This window comes from Acanthopagrus latus, chromosome 11, assembly GCF_904848185.1.
Source record: "Acanthopagrus latus isolate v.2019 chromosome 11, fAcaLat1.1, whole genome shotgun sequence".
NCBI classification, from domain to species: Eukaryota; Metazoa; Chordata; class Actinopteri; order Spariformes; family Sparidae; genus Acanthopagrus; species Acanthopagrus latus.
Genome location: NC_051049.1, coordinates 20,537,588 through 20,563,909, shown reverse-complemented (window position 1 = coordinate 20,563,909; position 26,322 = coordinate 20,537,588). Strand labels below are relative to the sequence as shown.

Sequence of the window (26,322 nt, the reverse complement as noted above, 5' to 3'; positions counted from 1 at the left end):
AAAATGGAATATCTGACAAAAGCCCTTCTTTTCTATCTTGGTTATTACCTGGTGACCCCTCAATTTTATCTTGTTACTGCACCGGGCTCCGTCAAACACACAATATGTACATTTTTAGGTCTCTTAATCAAAACAAAAAACAACACGTCATCATATTTCACGTTACCTTCAGTCTTGTATGCGTCTTCTTTCCTCACCCACTGACTCCCTGGTGAGACTCAAAGACAGATGAAATGCACCATTGCCTTGAACAGAAGCTACAGATTTCCCTGAGTTTGAACAGAGTTTGAAACATTTGCGAGACAAAATTGAACAAAAATGGTTACAAAAATCTAGCTGCTTTTAGACATTGTGACGCAGAAAAAACTTACATGTTACATCTTTAAGCAAAAACCTGTCAATGAATAAGTAAGGATATGAATAAAATGCATGGAAGCTGGCGCAGCTGAGAGTCACATGGATAAATAATAGGAATTATTTTCTTCAACGTTCTTGTCAGTAGTGAGTGGTATGAGTGAGTTCTTGAAGAGAGCTGCACTTTCTGTCTCTACCAGAGGAGTGCAGTGTGAACATGGTTTGGTGGTGCAGCTCACACACACAGACTGGTGACAGATTGAAATAAAGAACTTGGGCTGATGTGTCACACAGGGCTCTATATCACCGCAATCAAACACAACTGAACACTGATGCTTTTGTGAGCCTTGTGGTCACTCAGTAGGATACCTTGTGTTGTTTTTCCCTTTAATTTATCAACAGTGCGAACACATTTTTGATTTTCATAGAATCTGATGGCAATTTCCCATTTCTTTCTGTTAACAGCGAGCTTATTGGGGGCTGTGTGGTCCGCTCAGGCAACCGCAGACTTTTTAACAGGTGAGGTGTGTGTCAGCTGTCAGTCACCCTGGTGGGAGAGGCAGACGGGTCTCCCTTGTGACACCCTCCCCCCTCCATCTCTTTTAAAGAGCTTTGTCTCCTTAAGGCATCACTGCTGCTAAATGCCAGGGTCAGCAGAAGGCTGGTAGATGTGTGCGTGTGTGTATTATATGTGGGACTTTATCTGTCTGTAACACAGTTTAAATACCAGCCATCAGCACTTCCCTCATCGCCTCTCAGTCCCCTCTTTTTCTACTTGTACTAATTTAAGTGCTTTAACCAATAAGTGGGAGGGCGAGGAGAGGGCAGGAAGTTATTTTGGGATTCAATTATTTTTTCCTGCTGATGTACACAACTGTTTCGGGGCTCAGAGTGCTTCACGGATTGATTGTTGAAATTGTGCGTGGCTGGGTGAGCTTGAGCCCACCGCCTGGGAGAAGCCAGCGCTGGTGCAGACACAAACTGTTAATGAGAGTCAGCGCCGAGTGATAATACTGCATAGATTACTTGCTTGTTGTAATGATTAACCTAACACCTCAGTTTCTCAATTCGTTGTTTGTTATTATTTGAAATAACAGAATTTCGAAACTGTTTTCGCCGTATTTCCTCGTTCTTTTTCTTTACCACAAAAACAAAGAACATCTGTAATGCACTCCAGCTGTTTGTGTTTTCTCTTCTCGGCGGGCAGCACACAGCCATCTTCAGACATGTTATTATGGCCATATTTTATCAGTGTGCAGGTGTAACTCAGCTAGCAGGACGGGAGGTGTCTGATTGTTGGTAGCCAATAAGCTGCACAACTGTTACCTGTCACGTACCCTTCAGTTTCTGTTCACTTTTGTGTAATTGTTTGGCTATATCCACCTCTGTACGGACTCCACTTTTAGTCCATTTATTCACCATTACTCCGTTTTATCATCGAACTTGAAGTGTTCATGAAGAGCTGTGAAGCAGATATCGGGCTGCCTCTCGTTCCTGTTAACAGCCTGCCGAGTCGCAGATTATGGGTCGTAAAACATGCCATTCAATGTCAGTAGAGTCAATACATTTAAAGGAAGACATGCATCCCCCGGATAATATGAGTAGCAAAATCGCAGAGGGCTTTTCCTTGTACAGTAGGTGTTACAAACGTACTCTAACCAGCGTAACGTAACAAGTTGTTTTCAAAAGTAACACCACCAAAAACTGGTCAACAGCTGGGTTGCATGAATGTTGAAAGCGCAAGAGGAAATAGCCTGTTTTATTCAGTGTATTTTGTTACATGTGACAGATAAAAGAAAGGAAAAGTCCATGTCATTGTGAATTTCTCCCAAAACTTTCCCAGTGATCTACTGCAAAACCTCAAGTGATGATGCCAAGGAAGAAGTGACCTTCATGGTGCATGAAATTCTCATCCTATTCATTTCTGTATGGAACAGGACTGGACACCTTTGCCTCTAGATGCAAACTGACCCGACTCTTACGCTTAGCATGAAGTTTGACTTTGACTTTGAACTCTAACAGTATAATTAACACGTTTATTGGCTGCTGTTGTTGTTAGTCTGCTGGCCATGCGAGCTCCCGTGGTTTTACCTTTATAACTCTGCCTGTGCTATTTCCTGTCCACGCTGCTTTTGGCCACAGTACAGTACATGAGTAAATGTTGCCAAGCGCATTTTGGTCTGCGTACATCTTTTGCCTCACACACGCAAAGACAAGGAAAGATATGCAACTTAGCAAATGCTTTTCTTTGGAAGTGTTGAAGTTGAGTTCTGTGAACAGCTTGTCATGCACAGTTGTTTCAGAGTAGCTTTATTGTAATAGGTGATAGTTCAGACACGCATCACAAAGGCGTAATTATCATGTCTGGTAAAGCTGCTCTGACAATATTTATTGTGTGACAATAGAAGCATGTCTATTGTTTTCAAGCTGTGCTCTGTCATTTATTCTGGCAATATTTTTTCATCATTTGGACAGCGCTTTGTGTTTATTCTGAGATTTTGGTCAAATTGAAAAGCCCAAATACCTGATGACGATGTGCACTTGTTAAACTCACTCCAGTGAATTCAATACGAAGTATGAGGGAAGTCTTCCCAGAATGCTTCCGTTTGTAAACTATTATCTCTTTAGTCTCACTCTTTGATGTCTAACAATGCAATTTCCCATTGTGAATGAGATTTCCCATTTCCCATTCCTCTCCAAACAAGATTTGGAACTATATTTGGACGTGTTCGTCACCCAGGGTCAGGACGACACCGGCCAGATTACGGCTTGTCTGCACTCTGTGTACTTTCTTTGTGCGGTGTGTTGTTGAGCACCGGCCCCTCTGCTGGCGTCCAGACAGCTTTCGTGTGGGTGTGAGTAATCCACGCAGCCAGTGTGCAGAAATTGAATTTTAGACTCTTTCATTTTAGCACGCACAGAGTCCCAGGCAGACAAAATTACGCACAAAGATTGTACTTGTCTTAATGTGTCATGTGTCTGGCCATTCAGTACTGACTGTAAGAGTTGAGACCAGATAAGATTGTCCTGAGGACATAAAAATGAGACCTTAGAATATAAATAACATGATGGGAAATAAAACAAAGGAATTGAACTCAGTGTTTTCCAAAATGAAATCACCATACACTTTTGTGTATTTAAAGTTTCAGGGTTAGATTGCTAGTCATTTTGCAAACCGGGATGCAAAACAAAATTAAGTTTAAGTTCCCACGTGCTACGTAGGAGAATTGGTAAAAAAACAGATCATTTTATGGAGCGCAGAAGGGTGAACTGAGGTGTCGCACTGCTTGGTGGAAGAAGCTGCTCCGTAGTCTGGTGGTACGGCAGCAGATACTTCTGTATCTTTTGCCAGATGGCAGCAGGGTGAACAGGCTGTCGCTGGGGTGGGTGCTGTCTTTTAGTATCCTTTGGGCTCTATGCAGACATCTCGCATGTCGCTGATGCCCTGTAGATGGGTACCAGTGATGTTCTGGGCGGTTTTACCCACTCGCTGAAGAAACCTCCCTGTCCTGGGCCGTTCATGAACCGTGCCAGTTTGTGATGTTTCCAGTCAGGATGCTTTCTGTTGTTCCTCTGTCAAAGCTGACAAGAATTTCCTCAGAGAGCGAAGCCCTTTTATGTGCTTTTTTTTAGTGACGACTAATGTAGGTTCTCTGTGATATTGATGTTGAGAAACTGTCCACCTGCTCTAGCTCCATTGATGCAAATGGGAGTGTGCATCGTTGCTTCCTTTCCCCTAAAATCAGCTCTGTGGTTCTGCTGTCGTTCAGCGGTAGATTGTTCTCTGTGCACAATGCACAACCCCCCCCCAGATATAAACTATTGTCATTGTTTATAATGTTACAGTACTTTTGTCCTCCTGTCCCAAACTTAACAATAGCAATAAGGCAACAGCAATACACATCCGACACCCACAGTTAGTCTCAAGGAAAGCAACATAGTGGTGAGATTAGTGGCAGTTAGTGGCACTAGTGGAGTAATTAGATCCCATCGGCTAAGGATATTATATAATATGATTATAGATTGATGGAGTACTTTGTCAGTCCCCGCAGGAATTTGTACCCTACAATGTTTGTAAAAAGTATTAACCCCCGTGGAATGTTTTCATATTTCATCATTGGCAGCAGATTAACTCAACATTTTGGACGCAGATGAACATAAAAAAAGGATTTAATTTCAAAAAGCAAACATCAGTTATGTCAATAAGTATGTGGATGTTAACAGAGGCTAACGGTGTAGGTTTGACTTGTTTGCGCTCCTCCAGCTGAGTAGAATTTTGTGAAGCTTTTTAGTCGTTTTATCCGATTTAAATGATCTAATTATCTTTTTTTTTTTTTTTAATTTTTGATTCAGTCCAACGCCACTCTCAATTTGTGTGGAAGCGCCTCTCAGGTCACATCAACAGCACACCAACAGTCAGCATGCCTCTAACATTTCCACATCATTTTTGCATGATTATACAGCTTAGCTAGGGGAAAATTGGATGGCCCAATACGGCCCAATCCAGTTTTAGGCTAAATCCTCGGGGCGAGCAGTCGTGTCCTCCGCTGTTTCATCGGCTTTGGGAGAGTTCTGGTTCAGGAATAATCCGTCATATTTACCTTGGCTACTCTCCTGGTTGTCACTCTGCGTTGCGTGGCAATCCGCTCATGTGTGAGTGCGAATTAAACCTGAGACTCAGGGGTATTTTAGTCTGTTAGGCTGTGAGTTTATAGGCAATTTTTCTTTTTTTTTTGATGGGATAACAGTCTCTGTGCTATAGTATGCTCACATGTCCCATGGGGAAATCTTGGCAACTCTTTCTCTGTTCTCAGAGGAAATTTTGACACGGTTGCCTTGAAATCAAGATCCCCTGTGTTCGGTCTCTTCTCCAGCTCTTTCACATTTCACCACAAATCATCTGCGTCGCCTTTTCTGTCGTTCCCTGCTCACCTTTTACTTTGCATGTCATTTGTTTTCCATTTCTACGACCTTTTATCCTTTGTTTTTAATGTGGATTGATTGGGCGGATATAATTCGTATGAATAAATAATTCACAGCCCTCTTTTCAGCCCATTTCCCTTGCTGCTGGTAATAAAGCAGCTGCAGGTGATCATGTTTATTGGAAAAAAAACAGCACTTCAGTGTTTATTATCTGCTATCTCTTTGTGTTTGAGTCTCTTTCTCACTTTGTCTATTGACCTTTGTGAATTAATGCAGGTCTGTTAATCTGAGCCACAGTGCAGTATTGTTTTCCGCCCCTCTGAGAGAAACGAGGAATAAGGAACAGTCTCCGGACAGATGGACCCTAAGGATGATCTGGCTGCCCTGCTCAGGGTTTCACAGTGGGAGACCAAAGACTGAGGCAACATGGGGCAGGCTGAAGCATCTTTCTTGCATGTTGTGACATTATGGAAAGTGACAGGTGAGGCTTGGGGGCAGCCAGAAGGATGCGTATGAAAATGTTTAACCCTATACTCGTTCATCAAGGTGGGAGAGAGGATCATGGAAATTGGCAGGAGTTTACTGGATGAGTTCAGTCGTCTTCTTCCTCTCACATCTGTGTTTGTTCAAATTAGTATGTAGCGTAACAAGTGGGAATAATCCTGTCAAAACAGTCCCGCAACATTACGCAGATCTGTGTAAAGCTGAAACCAGAGTGACTGCAGCATCAGCGGAAAAGCGCTATACAGAAACGCAAAGGAGCCTTAGGGCCGCTTCTAATGATTTACTGAATATTTTATCTGATTAATCATTTGAAAAAAGATCTCACAGTAAGTAAGAGACCAGAGCTCATCGCAGGATTGCAGGACCCAATGGGACGTTCTCAAATTGCTTGACCGATGTTAAAAACACCCAATGGTATTTCATTTACGGTGATGTAAAGATTCAGAGAAAAGGCAGGTGATGGCAAGCAGGTCTCAGGTTCAAATAGCTAACTAAAAACAAAAACAACTAAAACTAAGTCTTGACCGTACATCAGAGTGATAAGAAAAAAAACAAAAATGACAGAAAATTTCTTTAGGAAAACTTTATCTGACGTGTACTTTGAGTTTTTAGGTTGGTCTGCTAATGTGGAGGGGGGGAGGGGTTATGACACACTCTGCAGCCATCCACCAGGGGGCAATCGACATGTTTTCACTCTCAAGGAGCCCTCACATTGTCCATCTTTATATATGTCATTGGTTCAGATCCTCCAAGGCTGAATCCAAATGTCCGGACTTCCCCGCTCTTGTTTGAGTGCTGATGGCTGCCCAAACACACGGTCAACAGGGTCCATCAAGCTGACTGTCTGCAGACTTCACAGGACTTCACTGTTTTAATTACCCACAATTCATTGCAATAGGGACGTGACGTTTTTCCAGTTGCGCATTGCAAAAAAAAAAACAAAAAACAAAACGACTTATGTATGTAGAGGAACAGGCTATAGTGTTGGCCTGTTTATCGGTGCCATGCACTACCATGACACGGCTCACAGCCGCGCTGCACCTCACAGAGCCATTAGTATGGCTGTGCACGGTTTTAATAAAGGACTTGAGCAATTAATCAAGGCTGCAAGGCCTGTTCTTCCTGTGCTGTGACACGGCATTGTGTGCTTTCATTCGGGCCCTGAGGGATGTCAGAACGAGAGTTTGATGTGGAATGAAATGGCCCAGTCACTCTAATTCAATCTCTTTCAATCTTTTATAAAATGACTTGGCTGGCATTGGTTTTCTGCCCCCCTCATTTGTGCTGTGTCATTCATCGTTTTTTCATGTCCCTTCTCAGTGCAGTAATCTAACTAATGTGCAAGAGACAGCAGAAGAATGTATGTACAGGTATGTACAGTTTTATCAAGAAGAAACAGCAGACAGATGGAGAAACTTTGCAGTTCTATAAGATGCTTTTATAGCCGTGGCAGCCCTTTGTGTCAGTCACCCATGTGATTGAAATATGTCAACATCAACAAGGTGGATTGCAAAAGAGGTTTGCGTATACCAACATGGTCCCCAGATAATGAATCCTATGTGCTCTGGTGAGGCTCTTACATTTCCTGTATTGCTACCAGTAGGTGTTAGTGAAATGTCTTGACAAGGACGTTATGTTTTCACCTGTGTCCATTTGTGTGTTAGTTGGTTTGTTTGTCAGCAGGATTACACAAAAAATACTGAGGGGATTACCACAAAAGTACTGTAAGATGAAGAATGGCAGTCGGCCCAGAATAGTCGCCCAGCCTTTGGTTTGGATCTGGACAAATGGATGGATCCAGGAATGTTTGCATTCTTTTTTCACCTGTATAAAGGTGACGACTATAAATTCAAAAAGGCCGGAAAAAGTCCAGCTCTAACCAGTTGAAATGTTTTATTTGATATTGGATCAGGCTTGATTGAATTAAAGAGGACTGTTGTGCCCTCTACTACTACTCATTCTAGTCAATACTGTGTCCAGTGTTAGTCAAGTTTTATGTCATCCTGCCTCCTGGTGAATTTCATTGTTTGTGCTAGTAAAATGAAAGAGTGATGAAAGTGGGAGGGATGAAAAGGAGCCAGTGAATGCATCATCGGCTGATTTTAAACCACCAACAAATGCTACACACTCTGGCCGGCTGCGCTCCCATGACGCCTCATATTACTACAAGTGTTTTCTCTTCTTTTTTTTTTGCATACAAGCTTGGGAAGACTATTTTCAAGAGATTTATTGGCAAGCGTTTAGTGAGAACGCACTCGGTGCTCGGATGGCTCAGAGTCATCAATGACTCACAACCAAAACAAATCAGTCCGCCGAGCAGACGAGCAAGTGCTCACATTTCCAGCACTCGTCACGCTGCCATTCTGCCTCTTGTGATGTTCCTTTTGGATTTCTCGCCCTCGTCTTCTCTGCGTCTTCGCCTTCAGGGCATTGCCCCTCTTTTTTCTCTGTCTTCTTTTCATCACTCTGAGTAGCCCTTTGTGTATGTGGGATGACTGCATCTGTCAAGTCGTCCTTTCTCTCTCTACACACCGAGCAAATATCATGGCTGTATTGCCTCCATTCAGACAGAACTATAGAGGGGTAAAAGTGTGTGTTTGTGCATGTGTGTGGGAGATAGACTGTGTAGTAATATACTTTGTGTCATAAGTGATAATCTGATTGCCTTCTGACCTTACTGTGCAGTCTTATAGAGTGTTTATATTTGAATCAGTTGACCTTTGTGCCGTGTGTATGTTTCTACTCACTGATGCCCATTAAGCTGTTTGCTTTTATCCTCACTCCAAATTGCCATTTTTTTTTTCTTGGCCTGCACTTACCAGTTGCCTGCCTCAATAAAGGTCACAACATCATCAGCAACATTAGCGCAAATGCTGGCTAAACGGGGGGAAAATAAATAATAAATCTCACAACCTGTTACCGTGCCTGCCTGCCTGTCGTCACAACAACCACCAGCCAATCCCTGACGGCGGAGGCGTGGCCTACACTCGCTGCGTGCCTGCTCTCAGCTCCTTGTGTATATTCTGAATGAAACAGCAAGTGAAGCATTTGCCTGCGTGCTGTGCTGTGCTGTGCTGTGCCGTGCCGTGCTCTGCTCTGCTCTGCTCTGCCTGTGCAAGTGAAGGGAAATCTGACTTCAGGGCTCGGCGTAGTAGGAGTCACTCTGTGGCACACCGGGAGTGCCTTTGGGAGAGAGAGGTGGTGTTGGGTGGGGGGGTTGTTTGCAGAGAGAGGAGGTCAGTCAAGCAGGAGTTGATGGAGGGGAGAGCGAGGCACAAGGAAGCAGAGAGCAGTTTTCAGCCCTCCTGAATCTTTCATAAGGGAGATCCTCCAGCATCAAGCTGCCCGGATGGACTGAGAGAAAGAGTTGGTACTGAGGTGGCACCAACAGAAAGACACTGAGGAGAGGAGGGTGAGTGGCAGAGCACCGGGGCTGTGCACTTAACAGACAGCAAGACCAGCAGGGCAGTGGTAGAGAGGGAATTCTTCTCCCTCTGACCGAGCTGTGTGTCAACCTGCGGTGGTAAAGCTCTCCTAAAGCGCGGTGCATGAGCTGAAGGAAAGAGTGAGGGAGAGGGCACGACTGCTGGCTGGCTAATCCCTAAACCCGTGAAGAACTGGGGAAAGGGGGAAGGATAGAAAAGCACAGAGGCGACACAAACAACAAAAAGGTATGTGTGAGCTGGCCTTGTCCTCAGCGAATGCCTGCGTTTGAGGTAGCCTCAATCTGTCTGTAAAGTTCTTTGTGTCGGGATAAGAGCGAAATCAGCTGTGCATGACCAGCTGATGTGACTGGATTTCGGACAGAAAAGGGCCAGAATTTTGAAAAAGAGGGAAGGAAAGTCGAGCCTGCCCGCGGAGATGTCGTCCAACGAGCTGAGCGTCGAGATGGACTCCTGCATCCGGACGTTCAAGGAGCACATGCACCTGGAGCTGGAGCCTCCCAAAATGCCAGGTGTGGTGGGAGGGAAGAGGGGCGCCACGTCCCCCAAACTGTCCCCAAGAAGCTCCCCACGCCTTTTTCGCAAGATGATGGTCAACAAGAGCATCAGACAGAGGCGACGCTTCACTGTAGCCCACACCTGGTAAGACCTGTGGTGGTGGATGGGTGTGTGTGGTGGGGGGGGTCACTGAAAGACTAAAGAAAGGGAAGCATTTAGAAAAGGGAGATGGGAGAGGAGGGATGTGTCAGAGGATTAGAGGATGGAGAGATAAGACGGAGAGAGGAAGGAGGTGGATGGAAAGAGGGAACCAAACAGACTTGATGTGGGTAGAATTGGGAGAGATGGGGGAGATTAAGAGAGATAGAAACGAGAGTGGGCGGTTGGGAAATAAAGGCAAGGAGAGGAAAGGGAGAGGAATCACGTCAGAAGAGAGGAAGAGGGGTAAAACAGAGGAAAAAGAGGAGGCGGGGAGAAAAAAGGTGTCAGAGAAGGTGAGAAAATACAGGTACGGAAAATGTGCTGGATGGTTTTAAAAAAAAAAAAAAAAAGACAGAAAGGCTCCAATAAAGAGACTCAATGAGCGGGATCAAAACTGTATGACAGGGCTGCTGTCTGGTGATCTGTCACTGGGTTAGAGGATTACATAATGGAATAAAATTTAGCAGACTCCACTGTCCTCCATTTTGATGCTGTGTATCTCTTCCCTGAACCTAGGTGAAACGTGTGTGTGTGTGTGTGTGTGTGTGTGTGTGTGTGTGTGTCAGGGATCAGTCCTTGTTTTGGATGGTTGCGGTGATGTGGAGGGGAGTGTTAGGTGCGTTATGCAACCTGGTGGTGGTTCTTAACTTTTTTTTCCATTGGAAAAAAAATGAATGTCGACATAACACAACACGAAGTGACAAATGCAACCAAACGCTGGTTCCATTAGAAATTTGGTGCGTCATCCATGATGATGTTTCTCTTGGTGCATGTCCTGAAAAGATTACACCTATACACATTATACACATTATACTCGTGTCTTATTATTGGCATACATATGCGCCCCATCCCCCACCGACTCCCCGAATCTACCTCTTTATTTTGCAGCAGGTAGGCACTGTATTACAGTAGATGTGAAGGGAGGGCTTGCCATGTTATGCAATGTATGGATTCGAGGCGAGGAAAAGAACTGCTGTGATTTGACTTCAGAGGCTCAAGGTGACTCTTGTTCCCCACCAAAAGAGCACTTTCAGGAAATTTGTTGCAAGTGAGGCAGCGGCAATCAGAACAGTGGTGGTTCATTTTACGTTCACGGGAGACGGAATCAGCTTGTGCCCATAAACACATAAAAAAATGTAAAATGGTCTCGCGTATACAGATGTTTGATAACGTGATAAAGTGGGCTTGTCACCGCTTGCTTGAGAGCAGTCGGCGAAAGGTCCGTCTCTGTTAGGGAGGGAAAGGAAATAAGTCCAGATATGAATCTCTTCCTGTACAGTATGTTGTGTCCACATGCTCTGTTGTTGTGATGGGAGAAAACGATAGGCGTGTCACGTAATTCGACGTCATAAATTGTGTCCGTGTGAGTAAATGCATACATTTTTGTTACTGTATCCATGTGTGTGTTTTGGATGTTTATTCTCCCTTTTCTCCTTGTATGACGACTCTCTCCTCCCTCCACGTCTGTTTATCTCTCCCCTCTCTCATTGTATAGCCTATTTCTGGGCAAAGAGAGAGAGAGAGAGAGAGAGAGAGAGAGAGAGAGAGACAGAGAGAGAGAGAGACAGAGAGAGAGAGAGACAGAGAGAGAGAGAGAGAGAGAGAGAGACAGAGAGAGAGAGAGAGAGAGAGAGAGAGAGGATTGTGGGGGTTGGGTGGTTGCAGGGGGAAATGCAAGAAAAAAATATCAAGGCAAATGGCTTCATTTCGAAATCATTAAAGCTGTCAGTAGTGTCCTTTGCCCTGTTTGTTCCCATAAGATCACCGTACATTTGAGCTGGGGACGTGACAACACCCGTTAAAGCCGCTAACCGCCAATCCAGCCCATCAACAGCCAAGTTTATGATAAAGTGTCCTTGAGCGAGACACTGAGGTCTATCCACTCACTCATTGTAATGCTCCAGGAGTGACAGGTAAAAAGCTAAAAATGGAAATGGGGAAAGAAAGAGCGGAGTAGATGGAGTGAGAGAGAGCCTTAAGGGAAGAATCCACAGTCATCTCCAGAGGGGGAGGCATGGCAGTCAGGACAGCAAGGAGAGCATCAAGGAGATAATGGCTGTTGCAAGCCAGCGCCAGATGTTTGCTTTATTCGGCACAACAGTGCATATTAAGTGATAGTTAAGTAATCGGCTGGACTGCCAGAATATTCACTGCACCCTTTGCCCTAAAATATCATCACCTTTCCTGTGATTTCTTCGGGGTATTGCAGCCCAGGCACTCTGTCTGGCCTAATTGCCTCCCCACCTGTGCCAGACCTTGGAAAAGCTTTTAAAAAGAGGATGATGAATTCCTAAATATGTTTTGGCTAGGGCTGCTTTCAACTGGGCAAATGAGAACAATTAATTATGCAATGCTTTTGTCTATTCAACTAAATTTAGCACAGCATCTTTTATTACTGATTATCCTTTGAATTTTTTAAACAAACATGGGACAAAGGAGGGTAAAAATGTATTTTTCTTTGAAGAATCGTATTTATAGTTGGAATACCAGATGTTAGTTGCTTTTTTAGATCGATATCAGCACGTAGCTCTGTTACTTCCCACAGCACAGTGAGAGACCAGCTGCTGGACATGGTGGGGCATTGGGAAGCTAAAGATTCGGAAATGTCCCTCAGGAGCCGGTAGAGCCCAAAAAGAGAGTTGGAAGAGTGGTTATATCGGACTTACATTCTTCAGGTGGCCTGAAACACGACTTAAACCGAATGAGTATTTTATTGACTTTTGGCCACATGAACTTGATGTCAAATTTGCGTTCACAACTTGTACTTGCTACCTTCAAGCAGCCAAAAACAACAACTATGTCATATTTACCACATATATGTTTAACTAGATTTTTTGCCTGATACCGAGCAAAACACTAACCATGGCATAGAGCGCTTTAGAGGGTTAGCACCGTCCTGGTTCCCTCCGCTCAAAGCTTTTGGACATTTTTCCAATTTTTCCAAGAAAAAGCAAAAATAAAGACAAATCAGGGAAGGACTGAATGATTGTTTTGTCATCTTCTCTGTTGTTAATCATGTTTCAACACCCCAGAAGTTTCTTGTAACCCCTGAAAATGGTTATTATGCCCAGGTTTGGACCCACTGACTTATGACTGACTCATATATGCTCACAGACCTGTGTTAGGTTTAGGTTTACTCAGTGATATTGAAATTGTCAGACTTGCACAGCTTGTTTCTCTACACACTCACTATTTTCTCTCTCTCTCTCGCTCCTCTTTGCCTTGTTTTCATGTTGTGCTGTCTGGAGTTTTAAATGGAAATGTGTTTCCAGTCTCCGAAGTTTTGCAACAACTCTTTTTCTGATCAATCATAAATCCCATCCCTGCTGGCATTATTTGGCCCTGGCTGGCTAGTGGCGGATGAACTCCTGACCTACTGGCGCTCACACAATGACTCTTCTGTCTGAGCTTTTTCAGCCGTTGTCTTGTCTCATTCCCTGTTCGTGTCTGTCTTTTTTTACAGGCCCTTTGTCTGTCTGTGTGTGTCCGTCCTAAGTTTCACTCTCTCTGTCTGCCCCTTTCTTTGTCCGACTTCCTCACTTTTATCTGTCTTTCCATGTCTGCCTTTGTTTCTTTGGTAGGCATCCCTCTCCCTCTCTATCCTCGTCTTTCTCCGCAGTCTTTGTCCCTTTTGCGCTCCAAAGTGCCACAAGATGTAAATGTTTGATAGCCAGCTGAGGCGTAAGACTGCTCGGTTGTCCAAACGCGCATTAATGAGGGGAAGAGAGGGAGATTTGAGGGAGGCAAGAGACTGCCATGGGAATAGGAAAACGATAGATGAGGGGAAGACATGGGAAAGTAAACATTTTGATAACGACGCATGCATGTCACAGCTCAAACATTACCGACACCTAACTAAACATCATCGCACCTAAGTTACTGTGAAAATGTGAAGCACTTGAGGCTGTTTTAGTCTACGGCTAAACCAGAAAGAAGTTCTCACTTGGATTCCGTTGAACTTGGCCGTCTCCTGCGTGGTGACGTCTATCGGATGTTTTCCCGTGGGATGAAGTGATACCGGAGAGGGCTCGAGGCGCAGATAAAGAGGTGGAGGGAAGGAAATTCGTGAGTTGTATATATTGAAAGAGGGAGACGGATAAACAGGAAACACGAACTTCAGATACCGCAGAGGAGTCAGCCTCTCAGAGCCAGAAAACAAACAGAGGGTTATTTACCTTAGCTCAAATGACAACCCAAATCTCACCACAATATTCTGTCCAGCACTCCGTCTGCTATTGATTTGTTTCTGTCTCCGTTCGCCTCTGTGACTCACCCAAAATCATCTCTGTGTGGACATCAGCAAAGGTTTGATGTTATAATTGTTATGGCTGCAGCCACTGTGCTTATACCAACTGAGATACATAAGAGAGATCCCTGCATTGCACACAAAATGGTCCTGCAACTTTGTGGGAGTGTTAGAAACTGTGTCATGTATCGCCCCTTGGAACTGTTTTTGATACCTGAATGGATTTAGGGTTTGTAGCCTGCATATGACAACTTGTTCGGAAAACGAAGCTGTTTGTCCGCTATTTTCAGGGATGGCAGGATGACTTATGCAAGAAGCATCATGATTTTTTTTAATCTACGTATGTGTTACGTGTACTCTGTTTCAAACACACCTCCTGGCATGATCAACCAATCATCTTCCTCTGTTTGGTTCTTGGGAGTTGTGCACGCTGGTTCCTCTGCAAGCTTTCTGCCGCCTGCAGACACCGATAACACCTTCTCTGCGTAGATGCTATCCCGTATCTTTGAGGAAACATAATTCCGGCATTTACACAAGATCACCAATCATACCATGCGCTGGACTTCCCGCGGTGAGAATATGTAAAAAACGTTGCAAACAGAATGACTAAACCTCTTGGTGATTTGTGACAATGGCTAAGCTCCATTTCAAGGCGTAATGGGTCTCAGTCTGTCTGGATCTGGAACAGCTTTGTCTGCATCGTTCCGCCCACAAATGTTCTAATTGGCTCGGTTGATTCCCCAATTACCAAATGGCCCTTCACAACAAGAGCAACGTTAGTCCATTTTGAGTCACTGATACATTTGGTGATGTGGCCGATGATTCAGAGGTCTGGAACCAGGCTGCCTCCTCCCCTCTCCTCCCGTCATCCTCCTTCTCCACCTCCGCTTCGCTCTCTTACACTGCATGACTCGCTGCATCACCCCCCCCCCCTTCTCTGTCTCTCTCCTATCTCCCTGTACTGAACCAGCCAAGCAGAAACTTAACTATTACGGATGGGTGAAGGAGTGTGATGGCTCAGGGTTGTGTGTGCGTGTGCACGCCTCGGTGCATGTTAACATGTCTGTATACAGTCACAGTGGCGCGGACTGGGATTCCAGGGATGAAAACTTGTGGCGAGTCACGGTTGACATGTTTCACACCCTTTTACATGTTGACGGTGCACAACATACATGGCTTTTTAATTCTCAGTTTGCTCATGTTAATTTCATAACTGCTCAGTGATCACATGACTTGCCCTGGCTGTAGGTTTTCATCCACGTCCACTCTTAATAAAGCAACATAGGGGATCTATGAGCCAGTGAGATATTTACAAGAAACAACTCCGTGATCCTGACATGATGTGTTAGCAACTCGACTGCATAATTAGCTCCAGCAGTCTTTACATTTTCATGCATGCAGTGGTAAAGGGCTGATGGGAAGGTAAGTGCTTGTTCCCTTGAGATGTCCCAGCGGTTGCTTTAAGCTACTGTTAAGAACATACCGTACCATGTACTTAGAACCGCTGTCAGTTTGAATTTAACGGATGAGGCGTATTGCTTGTCACTCTGCCATTGCCCCCTTTTGTGCTGTATATGGACTACCAGAGCAGCAACGCAATTCTACCCTAGAGTGTATTATTCATGCTAAATATGTAAAATGTTGTGTTTTTCAATGGAGGAGACTAAAGAATAAATCAGTTGTTAGAGCGTTAATTGCGTCTTGTAGCTACTGAGTTAAAATCCGAATGTCATTTTTGAATAAAGGACCAGATCTAATTGCTTTGACTCACTGTCGCTTTAGCAGCGCTTTGCACGCACGTGTTTTCATTTGTTGCACTTATTTTCCACGTTCATTACAAATATTCGAACCAGCTGTGCATCAGCGTACACATCAAAGCCATGGGAGAAAGAGAAAATGACAGACTGCAGTATGATGTTTTCCTTTTCCTCCATAAAATGTCTTCAGTTTTCTACAGCAAAAATCTGAACGTGTTTTTTCTGCTGTATTTGCACTGATCAACCTAAAATGTTACTTTCGTTTTTTAGAGTCTCAAATTTCCTTGGATGTTCCTGGTGAATATCATGTCATGATGTCAGTTTAAGCAAACTAACGGCAATGAACGGGAATAAAATGGAAATTCAGGGGTTATATATTTACATTTACATCTGCTCCAGTTAGACATATATTCAGTGCTTATCTAAAACATGCTGTCCTTTGCCTCAGACAGAGGAATAGTGTTGGCAGTGGTTGGACTGCACGTGCGATGGGTTTTTTTCTGTTTAATGGGATGTTGGGAACTTATCAGGGTGTGTGATGGATGGGTTTGCTGTTAAATGCAGAGCACGGTTACAATTCACTTAACTGGGCGTAGGCTACTTTCAACCAAGACATGCCTTAAGATCTCATATTTCTCCCCCACAACATATGCTTTTCTAAGTTAAGATTGATAAAACTCTTACAATTCCCCAAATTCCTTACAAGTATTGGGTGTTGTGGCTCTAATACAATTTCAAATCGGTGTCAGGCTCATTTATATACATTGTCAAATCACAGGCAGATGTATGACAGTGATTAGTGTGTTGGACTTAGATGACTCTATGGATCAGCATGTGCTGCTGTTCCAGTGCTGCAGGCGCTTGTCCCTGGGTCTCTGGAAACATGTGGCCTTTACTGGCCTTTAGCGCTAGCATTCAGGAAACATCGGAAAGCCCATTTGTCTTCATTATAGTCCATGTTCATCCCCTTTCCTCCTCCTCCTCCTCCTCCTCTCCTCGTTCTCCTCATCTTCTTCCTTCATCCCCCACCCACCATCTCCCTTGCCATTTAGCCTCGATGATAATGTGACATTTGTAGTGATTTGTATCTGGGATGCTGCAGGAGCTACGTCTCCCTTTTTTTTTGTTGGCATTATTTAAACATTTCATATCTGACATTCTTTTTATGTTTTATTATCAAGTTCAGATTGATGCTGCTGCTTTGGGAAATGTTACAGTGAATGCTGTGGAAATTGAACCTGGATGAAAGATTTCAGCGGCACTTTTTTTTTTTCAGACAGAGCAGTAGAAATTTAGAATATAATAATTGATTTCTCTTTCATAGAGACGCATGACACTTCCTGCTGAGAGGAGAGGGGAGAGAAACAGTAACAGCAGGGGAGATTGAGACACAAAGAATGAGTTGCCATTTGAGTTCGGAGGTAGAGAATGGGGTTACGTGCTGTGTGAAGGGGCCATGCATCCATTCACACTGTGCTACTTGTGGCCGCGACAAATGGTGTGATTGAGCAGGCGTGTGTGTGTTTGTGACATGCAGATACTTCTTGGTCTGCATGCATACCTTAGTCCTCCTCCGAGGGAATACAGCTGTTCCATTAACATATTACTCATGATGGAGTGTGTCTGTGTGTACGCGTGTATGTGTGTGTGCATGTGTGTGTGTGTGTGTGTGTGTGTGTGTGTTTGTGTGTGTGTCAAGTACCAGCTGTAAATTCTTTAAGGCCATTCAGAAGAGCACAAGCCTTCATTAATAAGAGGAGCTCTAATGCAACATTTGTATGAGCTGAAGTAACCCAGGCGCCACAGTGCATTTCCTCTCTGCCTTTTTCCCCCCTCATGTCAGCTCTGAGAAAGAAGTGGTGATTATTCTTCACTTGGTTGCTGTCTGTCACATTGACTGAAAGGAACCGTGGCTTAATCTCATCGCATGAGCGTGGGCTAGCTGCAATCGGAGAACCGAGGCCACTATGGCTGAAGTCGGTCAGAAGTTGTTTCAGTCAAGCATGAACTGGCAAAGACAGAGCATTTGTCATCACATGTCGTTGGGAACCCAACTGATCATCCTGTTACCCTCAATCCGGTGAAACAGACAACAATGATTTTGCATCAGCAGAAGCCTTCCTCGAAATCTGTCTTTCTAACAAACTCCTCTTTCGCCATCCTTTTCCTTCCAAATGAAGATGTGATTTTGCTTTAAGTTTTAACCATAAATTTAGATGTACACGTCAGCAAAAATCTGTAATATAGGCAGAATTACGCAGATTATATTAGTGTGATTACTTGCTTGTTTTCTAAGCTTGTTTAAACTCAGCATTTTCCCATGAATGTTAAGAAAATTGTCGATTTTCACAGTAATATTGTGTCACTTCTACATATGGTGACAGTCAAAGGTCACAGTTAACCACTGTTTCTCGATTTATAGTAAATCATCGTACCTTCTATGGTGACACAGTCTTTTTGCGGGCATTTCTACAAACTTTATTCACAGTCTAAATACTAATTTACATTTAGGTGGTAGGTCAGTTTTTTACATTTTGTGTTGTCTTCCATTTTCATCTTCAAGTGCTGAGGTGTTCTGAGAAGCTAGTCATGTCCTGTTTAAACTGATGCAGTGATGGCAAATAAAGAAATACAAATAAAGGAGAGATGAATGCACCTGAGGCATGGCAACTTTATTTGTCTATCACCTTTCAAACACAGAGGCAATTCAACAACATTGTGCATTAGATCAGGGTAACAAAAAAAAAATGGCAATAAAGCACCGTAAAACGATAAGAATAATTTAATTTAGATTAAAAGTAGGTGAAAAGGTATCAACCACCAATAGACAAAAAAAACTTAGTGCCCAGTTTATCCAGCATGCCTCTTTAGAACCGCATTAAATCTACCTCTTTATAAAGGTTATAATTTTCAGCTTTTGATGAAATGGAGAGCTGTTGATTAAACTCTCTGGTCATATCGAAGGCTGTACATTACGCTGCTGTTGGTGTGTTACACTGAGTGGTGCTCCACTCTGAATTAAGGCTGAAATCTTACATTTCAAGTGGTTGATCACTGAGTGGTTCATTCTTATTTTTTTTATCTAGAAATCATTCAGGGAAAAATATATCAATCAGCTTTTTCAGTTTGTACCTTTTACTCACCAAAACACCCCTTGGGTCTTTGGGGACCAGCTTTCTATGTAAGCCGAACTGTTTGCTGAAACAGGAGCTATTAAATGATGCCTAAGACCTCCAATAGTCTGTGTTTACTAAAGGGCTGAAAAGCACATAGCTCGAGGAAAGCACAGGAGATGGATTTAGGTGAAAATCCCTCTCAGAAATATCAGTTTGAAGGCGTAAGATGTCACAGTAAAAGACGTTTCTCTGTGATATGTTTTCAGCCGAGGAAAACCTCAGTACAAAGCTGCAGTAGCGTAGCAGAAGCATAATGTCTTTACATTGTAAAACTTAAAATTATACTATAATTATGGTAGTATAGGAAAATCATCCAGTAAAAAAAAACAACTTGATAATCGTTTGTAGGATTACACGTCAAACTGTTAGTAGTGGAAGCTGAATGTGGGATTAATTGTTTAAAATAACACCAAATTCATGAAAACAGCAGAAAAACTGCTGTGTTGCTATCTTACAAACAAGGTTTTGGCATTCGCACATTATCCTGTTTCAGTAGTCATCACTTGCTATGTCTCCTTATTATTACTATCGTCACTGGTCCTTCTGCTAATCTGCCTTCTCTGCATACATCACAGCAGAGCGAGTGTAGGAATGTGTGTGTATATATGCTTTAGGAGACTCTCTGACTTTGTGCGTGTGTACAATATGTCCATCTATGATTTTTATATGTGTGTGTGTGTGTGTGTATGTGTGTGCGTGCGCAAGAGCATGCACGTTGCCTGTCTCCTTACATCATTGTCACCACAGGCCTATGGGGAAACCACCACCCATACACTTTCTGATACTCAGTTCGAGATGCAGTGTGTGTATGCGCGCGTCCATGTGTGTGTGTGTGCGTGTGTTTGCATGCGCTGATGTAAATAAAACTGGACTTGCAGACAGGCTAGATGGTTTAGTGTTAGTTTGTGCTCAGGGATAAACGGATTTGTGTGAATTGTTGGTGTGTTTGTCTCCGTGCGAAAGACAACCAGGGTGATTATATGGAGGACAAAGGGAAAATGACAGATGTGTCGGAGTTTGTTCTCTGATATTTTGATCGTTTTAGCTGAAATGGAGAGAATGTTTTTCACTCTCATTACCGAGTCACGTCATGGGGATCACCTGCATAATTAAAGACAGACTTGTGACACTTCCTCCTGTTTTGTTGACGCTGTGTGAGAAAGGGCTTTTAATTTGTATCCATGGAAACTTTTTAGACCAAAGGTATGGATGATGTTACATTGAGCTGTATTGTGCTGACAGGTGTTTAAGGTGTTTGCATCATCAGTGATTCTGCCACCAGCCGATATTAAGATTATTATATTATATAAACAGAGTTTATATATAGTCAATGATCAACAAACATACAGTAGTGAGGGCAAAACAATATTAAACTCGAAAACTGTAATATGCTCTGGGGTGCACAGCACTTCTATAGAATTCATATTCTGTTTTAGTTTTACAGTCACTCTAAGTACCACAGGGCCTTCAGTCTGTTGTAGTGTTTGGGATAAGGCATATGTGTTAAGCTAGTTTACAAGTGGAATATGTGTGCACACATGGTGCAGTAATACCCAAGACATGTCCCTTGCCTCCATATAAAAACAGAAACCTATCCGTAAACAGTTTTAGTGAGCACTGTTACAGCTATTTGTCTGCTGTTCACACCGATACAGTCTTGTCAGACAACCACAAACAGGACGTAGTAAACACTAGAACATTTTGGAAAGCTTAGCGGCTGTTTACTCTTTAATCTGTTTGCGTCATCTGCAGGGGTCTGATTTGTGTGTGTGTGTGTGTGTGTGTGTGTGTGTGTGTGTGTGTGTGTGTGTGTTTGTATGTGTTTTCATTTATATCACCCATATGCAGCAAGTAATGCTTCAAGTGGTTTGTGTATGAGCAGTAGTCTTAGAGACCTAAACCGTCTGAAACTTAGAGGTCAAACCATGTTAGCGTTCATGTTACCCTGACTTCTCCTTTTTCTGCATGGGTGCATGTTAAATAACAGAGACCTCAGGGTCATGGAGTGCCATGTGGCCAGTGTTTATCCATGCCGAGATGTTGGCAGCGAATTATTGGCACCACATTCACATCCCAAAAGTAACCCTCTGTCTCTCTGTCTTAGTCTCTCTCGATGTCTCTGTGTGCTGACACTTGCACCCAGTGACTGAGTGGGTACCCATGGGTGAGTTAATTTTGTCAGATCCCCCTCGGCTATTCTCAAATTTGCGAATGGCCCACTTCACATTGCATCACGCTACATCCTAGGCTCTTTGTCCCCGCGGACGACTGTTTGTTTGTTTCAGTCAGGAATAAGGGCTGTGAAATTGTGCCGCCTCTGAATATGGAACTTATAAGGGGCCCCATGAGTCTTATCACAGCCTCCTAAACCCAAAGAGCAAGTAAGTCCATTTACAGGGGTTCATCACAGGAGTCTCTTTTTTCCACTTTATAGGCCTTCAAAAAGGTCAACATGGACATGAAAGAAAAACAACCCAGGCCTGCTCTCTCTGAGCTTTCTAACTGCTTATATTGTGCCCCTTTTCTTTCTTCTTTCTTCCAGTTTTCCACCTGCCTTCTCCCCTCACTCCCTCTCTCCATCACGCCTGTCCCATGATTAAGGCTCAGTTGCCTTCAGTCCATTCCTGTTCATTATACCGGCTCTCCAGCAGAGTTTGTTTGGTTAGTGTCACATTGATTTATACACTCGCAAACTGTGAGAGGCCTTTTCATACACTCGTCAGACTTTCCTTAATGAGCTTGGTGCCCTACACCCTGAACGCGAGGGGGCCAGAAGAGGTATTCTTATTCCGACCAATGCTGCTTGCGCCATTCAGAGGGCCACCATTGATCTCTACAGAGCGTTGGCTGCATGTAGGAAGAATGCAGAGCAAAGAGTAACATCGCCTCATCATCACCTTGTTTGGTTCGTGCTTACTCATTACCTGGTAGTGCTTGAGGCATCTCTTTTTTTAATCATTTTTGGTCAACAACTGTTTCGTACTTTTGCTTTATCATATACTTCCACTCAATTATGATAAAGTTTTGTTTAAGACTTAACTTCATCTATAATGATCTGGTTTAGGTTGTCCTGATTGCAGTGCAGGTGGATTTTTCACTCTGCTGGCACATTTCTAGGCTCCAAAACTAAATCTGGCCTAACTAATAATGACAACATGATGCATGGCAGTAATTCACACGTTTGCGGGTCTGATTTATCTGAAGCCCAACCAGACGTGTTATAAAGATTAATGCCGTGTTCTCTCACTGCCTTTTTTTATTCACCACTAATCGAAGAACTACTTGAATCTTGTAGGGGAGGATGAAAAACAATCAGGCTGATTAAAGAGACACAACAGGGGTTCAGTGCAGTCATTCATTTCTATCAGTTGTGCAGTCGGGCAACTTGGGCTCAGACTGGAATATCTCAAGACCATACAGTATGACATGCATTGCCATTTGATTTCTTGTAGACGTTCGTGGTTCCCAGGCGATTTAATTCTATTGGCTCTGTTGATCCTTTGACCTTTTCTCTATCGCCACCATGAGATCTACGTATGCGCTTTAGCTAAAAATGTCTCAACACCTTTCGGATGGATCTCGATGACATTTGGTTCACACATTGACGTCCGCCTCAGGGTGAATTGCAATAACTTTGCTGATCCCCTGACCTCACAGAGCTGCTAGTGTGGCTGTAGACTCTTACTCTTATTGTGTTATATTAAATGCAGTCTGTAGAGTCCAAAAGAGACCTTAAAGAAAATTTAATATTAGACTTACATTATTAGGAGTCCACAAACGTGACGTCAACACTATCAAAAAAGTTGGGTGAATATGTTTCTAGGTAGCTGCATACAAAGGGCCCATAACGACTGGATATTGTGTATGTCCGGGCTCAAAACTGGACCACTGACCCAGCCATGTATGACAGAGTGAAGGGAGTTACAACTCACAGTGGTTCCGTGAAGGACCAAGGCCAGCTGAAGACATCCTGTAAGAGGCCTATCTGTCCACTGTAGTGCTTGATGGAAACATCATAACTCAGTAGCATGTGGGAGAGACTTCATATGGGAAAACATTCCAGGGGTTTGGTGGAAAACACACGCAGTCATACACACGGGTGAACACACCACTCACACAGAGGCACACTGTACACACAGACGGACACACACAAATACACACCAAGAGCCTATGGATTTATGTTCGGCTGGAAAAAATACATGGATCTGGAAAACGTATTTGCAGCTTCACAGAGAAGTTAATGAGGAACACATTCCAGCGGAGCAGTTAAATGTGAAGTGTATACATTTGTTATTGACATGTGGTGGTCAAATGACGAAGTCTCTGGTGTGATATAGATATATTTAACGCCACGTGGTGTTGATGTGATGTCACAGTTTAATTTTGAGCGTGCTGGTACAGTAGCTCTCACTGACACCGGCACACTGATGTGGTGATATGGTGCAGAGCATACAGATCGTACGTTTGGAAAATTTCAACTCTTTGATTTTAATAAGAATGTGCCTAACATTAGTTTTGGCCTGCATTAGGCTTAAGCAGGTCTCGTACAGGGAGGAGCCCCACAAGTCTGCAGCCTTCTAAATGCTCTACCTTTGTAGTAATGAAAGACAAGTTCTCTACTTGAATACATTTTTGAGGCTCACTACTTAAGATGAAAACTTCAGCCTCACTACAGTTCAGCGAGAAATATTGTTCTTTACTTCATTTATCTGACAGCATACATGAACTACATTTTGTGAATTTAGCCATATATAAAAGCTGGATAATTACATGGAGCAGAGTGTTTTTACAGTGTTTTTTTTTTTTTTAGGTTACTTAGGTTAAAGATGCGAAAGTCAACAGTCAAGCCAAATTTGCCATAAATGCAGCGATTGTTCCTGAATGTTAATTGGGACTCTGATTATATTACGAGATGAAAAATGTTTTTTCTTTGTCATTTAAGCTCTATAAAAATAGTGCGAGTTAAAAGTCTCACAATAGGCATCTTCAAAGATAATCAGAGACTTTTTCAATAGAGACAGCGAGCCCCATAGTTGTGTCTTTGTGTATTTTCTGTAGTCTTTATGTCTCAGGTTTAAACTCAATATTTTCTTGAACACCTCCTCTCTTTCTCTCCATGCCGGTCTCTGTTTTTCCCCGAGCTTTCGTTCCACTCTGTCTTGTGTTGTTCGGGTCCTAATTAGTTCACTGACTGCGATTCTGCCAGGAGTCTGCCCAATCTTCTTTGTTTCCACTCGCATATGTAACCTTTTAGATTATTCCAGGAGGCACAGCGCTCCGAGCCAACGAGCCTGGCATTTGAAGGTCAATCGTACAGAAGAACAGAGGAGCCGTGATCCACTGTTCAGACTACAAGGTGGAGTATAATGCAATTAATATAAATAATCTCATATGAACACACTGAAACAAACATTTATACTCATGTCTTATTAGTGTCTCGTGTGACACAAACATAACAACAAAGAGAGTTTCCTGTCCATATGGTTTACCTTCAAACTCCCTTCTTAAGACATTCCTTTGAAATCTTGGGTGGTGTAATGATCCTCAGAGACAAACCTTGATTCAGTCCCTTGGGGCCAGCAGGTTAATGAAAAGATTTGTTTTACTCTCAACAGTTGCAGCTCGGCTTTAACTTTAGCATGAAAAAAAATTCTGCTTTCGAGACAAACTATGTGTATTTGTATGCCCTCGGCCCCGAGAATCCGTAAAAGTGTCGCTCAGCGTCATCTCAAGGTCGGCGACGAGGTGGCAGACCGATGGATCAGTGGCTCAGGGTGAGTGGGAGCGCTGATGGTGGCATGTCAAGCTTTTTGTTCCACCAAAGTACAGCAAAGCCACTTTCTATTTCTCTCCCCCTAATATTTTTCATCAGCATCTCAAACTGTTCGTCATTGACATTCTTGCTGACAGTTATATGAGCGTGCTGATCCCACTTTCATGTCCTTATGTTTGATTGTCAGGTTATGAGCTGTTAAAAGGTTGTTTTGTTTTTTTGTACAATATGGCATGTGGGAAAAAAAAATGTCCTTGAATTAAATTAAGGGTCTAAGGACAGAGGGTGTCGTACACTGGGTTAGGATTATTAGAGTGTTTCACAGCTCTAGGGTTCGGGGGTCTTATTCAACCTGAACAAAAGGAAGGTCAGTGTGGATTAACAGAATATGAAACTTTATAAATCTCACATTTGTATCATGGCTGTTTAACAGGACAGCACACCCTCATATCAAAACGACTCAACAGGTAGTTTGTCAGTAATGCCACTTTAGCTGAGGCAAGAACACTACGTGGGTTTGTTGAGGAAAACATCATGGTTTGGGTTTTTTCAAAACCCCCTCAAAAAAACTAAAGACAAATCAGGGTAATAAACCAGGCAAGACAGTTAAAAAGCATACTTCCCAAAATGTCAAACTCTCTGTTTACAGATTCCCACCACTTCTGTTACTCCTGAGTGATGTTTAATTGTTTGTTGAACACTTTGCAACAAGGCTGAAATCGGTTTGTCACAAGCTGCTATTAATGTGTCACTTTTCTGCGCGTGTGTGTATCCTTACGCGATTACACCCGTGTGTGTGTGTGTTTGTGATCCGGGCTGCTTCGCCGTGCGTCCGCGTGTTTACTCCGCCACAACGGACTGGATAATTAAATCCCTTCTTTTCTTCTTTTCCTCCCCTTTCTGCTCATCCCTCGCGACACTCCTCCTCCGCTCCTGTCTGTTCCTGCTACGCACATCGCTCCCTTCTCTTCTCGCCTCGCCACTTTCCTGCAGTCGACTTCCTTCTTATTCCTCTGCTGTTCATGTGTCACCGACAGTCGAGTGGAGTCTGCATTGTTGTCATCATTAATTCAAAGCAACCATGGGCCTTTACTTTCCTCTCTGATGCGTGACGCATCCATTATTCACACGTCTTCAAAGATATTTCTGATTGCCGGCACAAACACACATCAGGGACACAGAGGAAGGTTAAAACTTTAATTTGCAGGAAAATCAGCTTTGGTTGTGATGCACTAATGAAATAAAATTGGAGATACATGGTCACATCAAACAAAGACAAACCGATTCTGTCCTTTTAGGGAGGACGCCTGTATACGTAGATTGAATAAGGGGATTTAAGGGGAAAACTCGTCTCTTCCACGCAGCTCTTCCACTTCACTCACACTACTAGAGAGTTACAGAAACCGATTGCCACTCTCAGTCATATCACCTGCTGCTACCTTGCAGT

At 43.2% G+C, this 26,322-nt stretch overlaps 1 protein-coding gene across 4 annotated transcripts in view; it reads left to right on the top strand.

Moving 5' to 3' along the window:
- The window catches only part of pde4ba (phosphodiesterase 4B, cAMP-specific a), a 175,758-nt gene that overhangs the window by 36,407 nt on the left and 113,029 nt on the right, over positions 1-26,322 (top strand). Inside the window, exons 1-2 of one of the 4 annotated variants that reach the window (XM_037114581.1) lie at positions 8,885-9,452; positions 9,589-9,866. The exons of 2 other annotated variants lie outside the window; for them this stretch is intronic. In XM_037114581.1, coding sequence (XP_036970476.1) covers positions 9,643-9,866 — 224 coding nt within the window. In that variant the 5' untranslated portion in view covers positions 8,885-9,452; positions 9,589-9,642. Of the gene's footprint in view, positions 1-8,884; positions 9,867-26,322 lie in introns of those variants that run through there. One more of the 4 variants, XM_037114580.1, reaches the window with a different exon arrangement.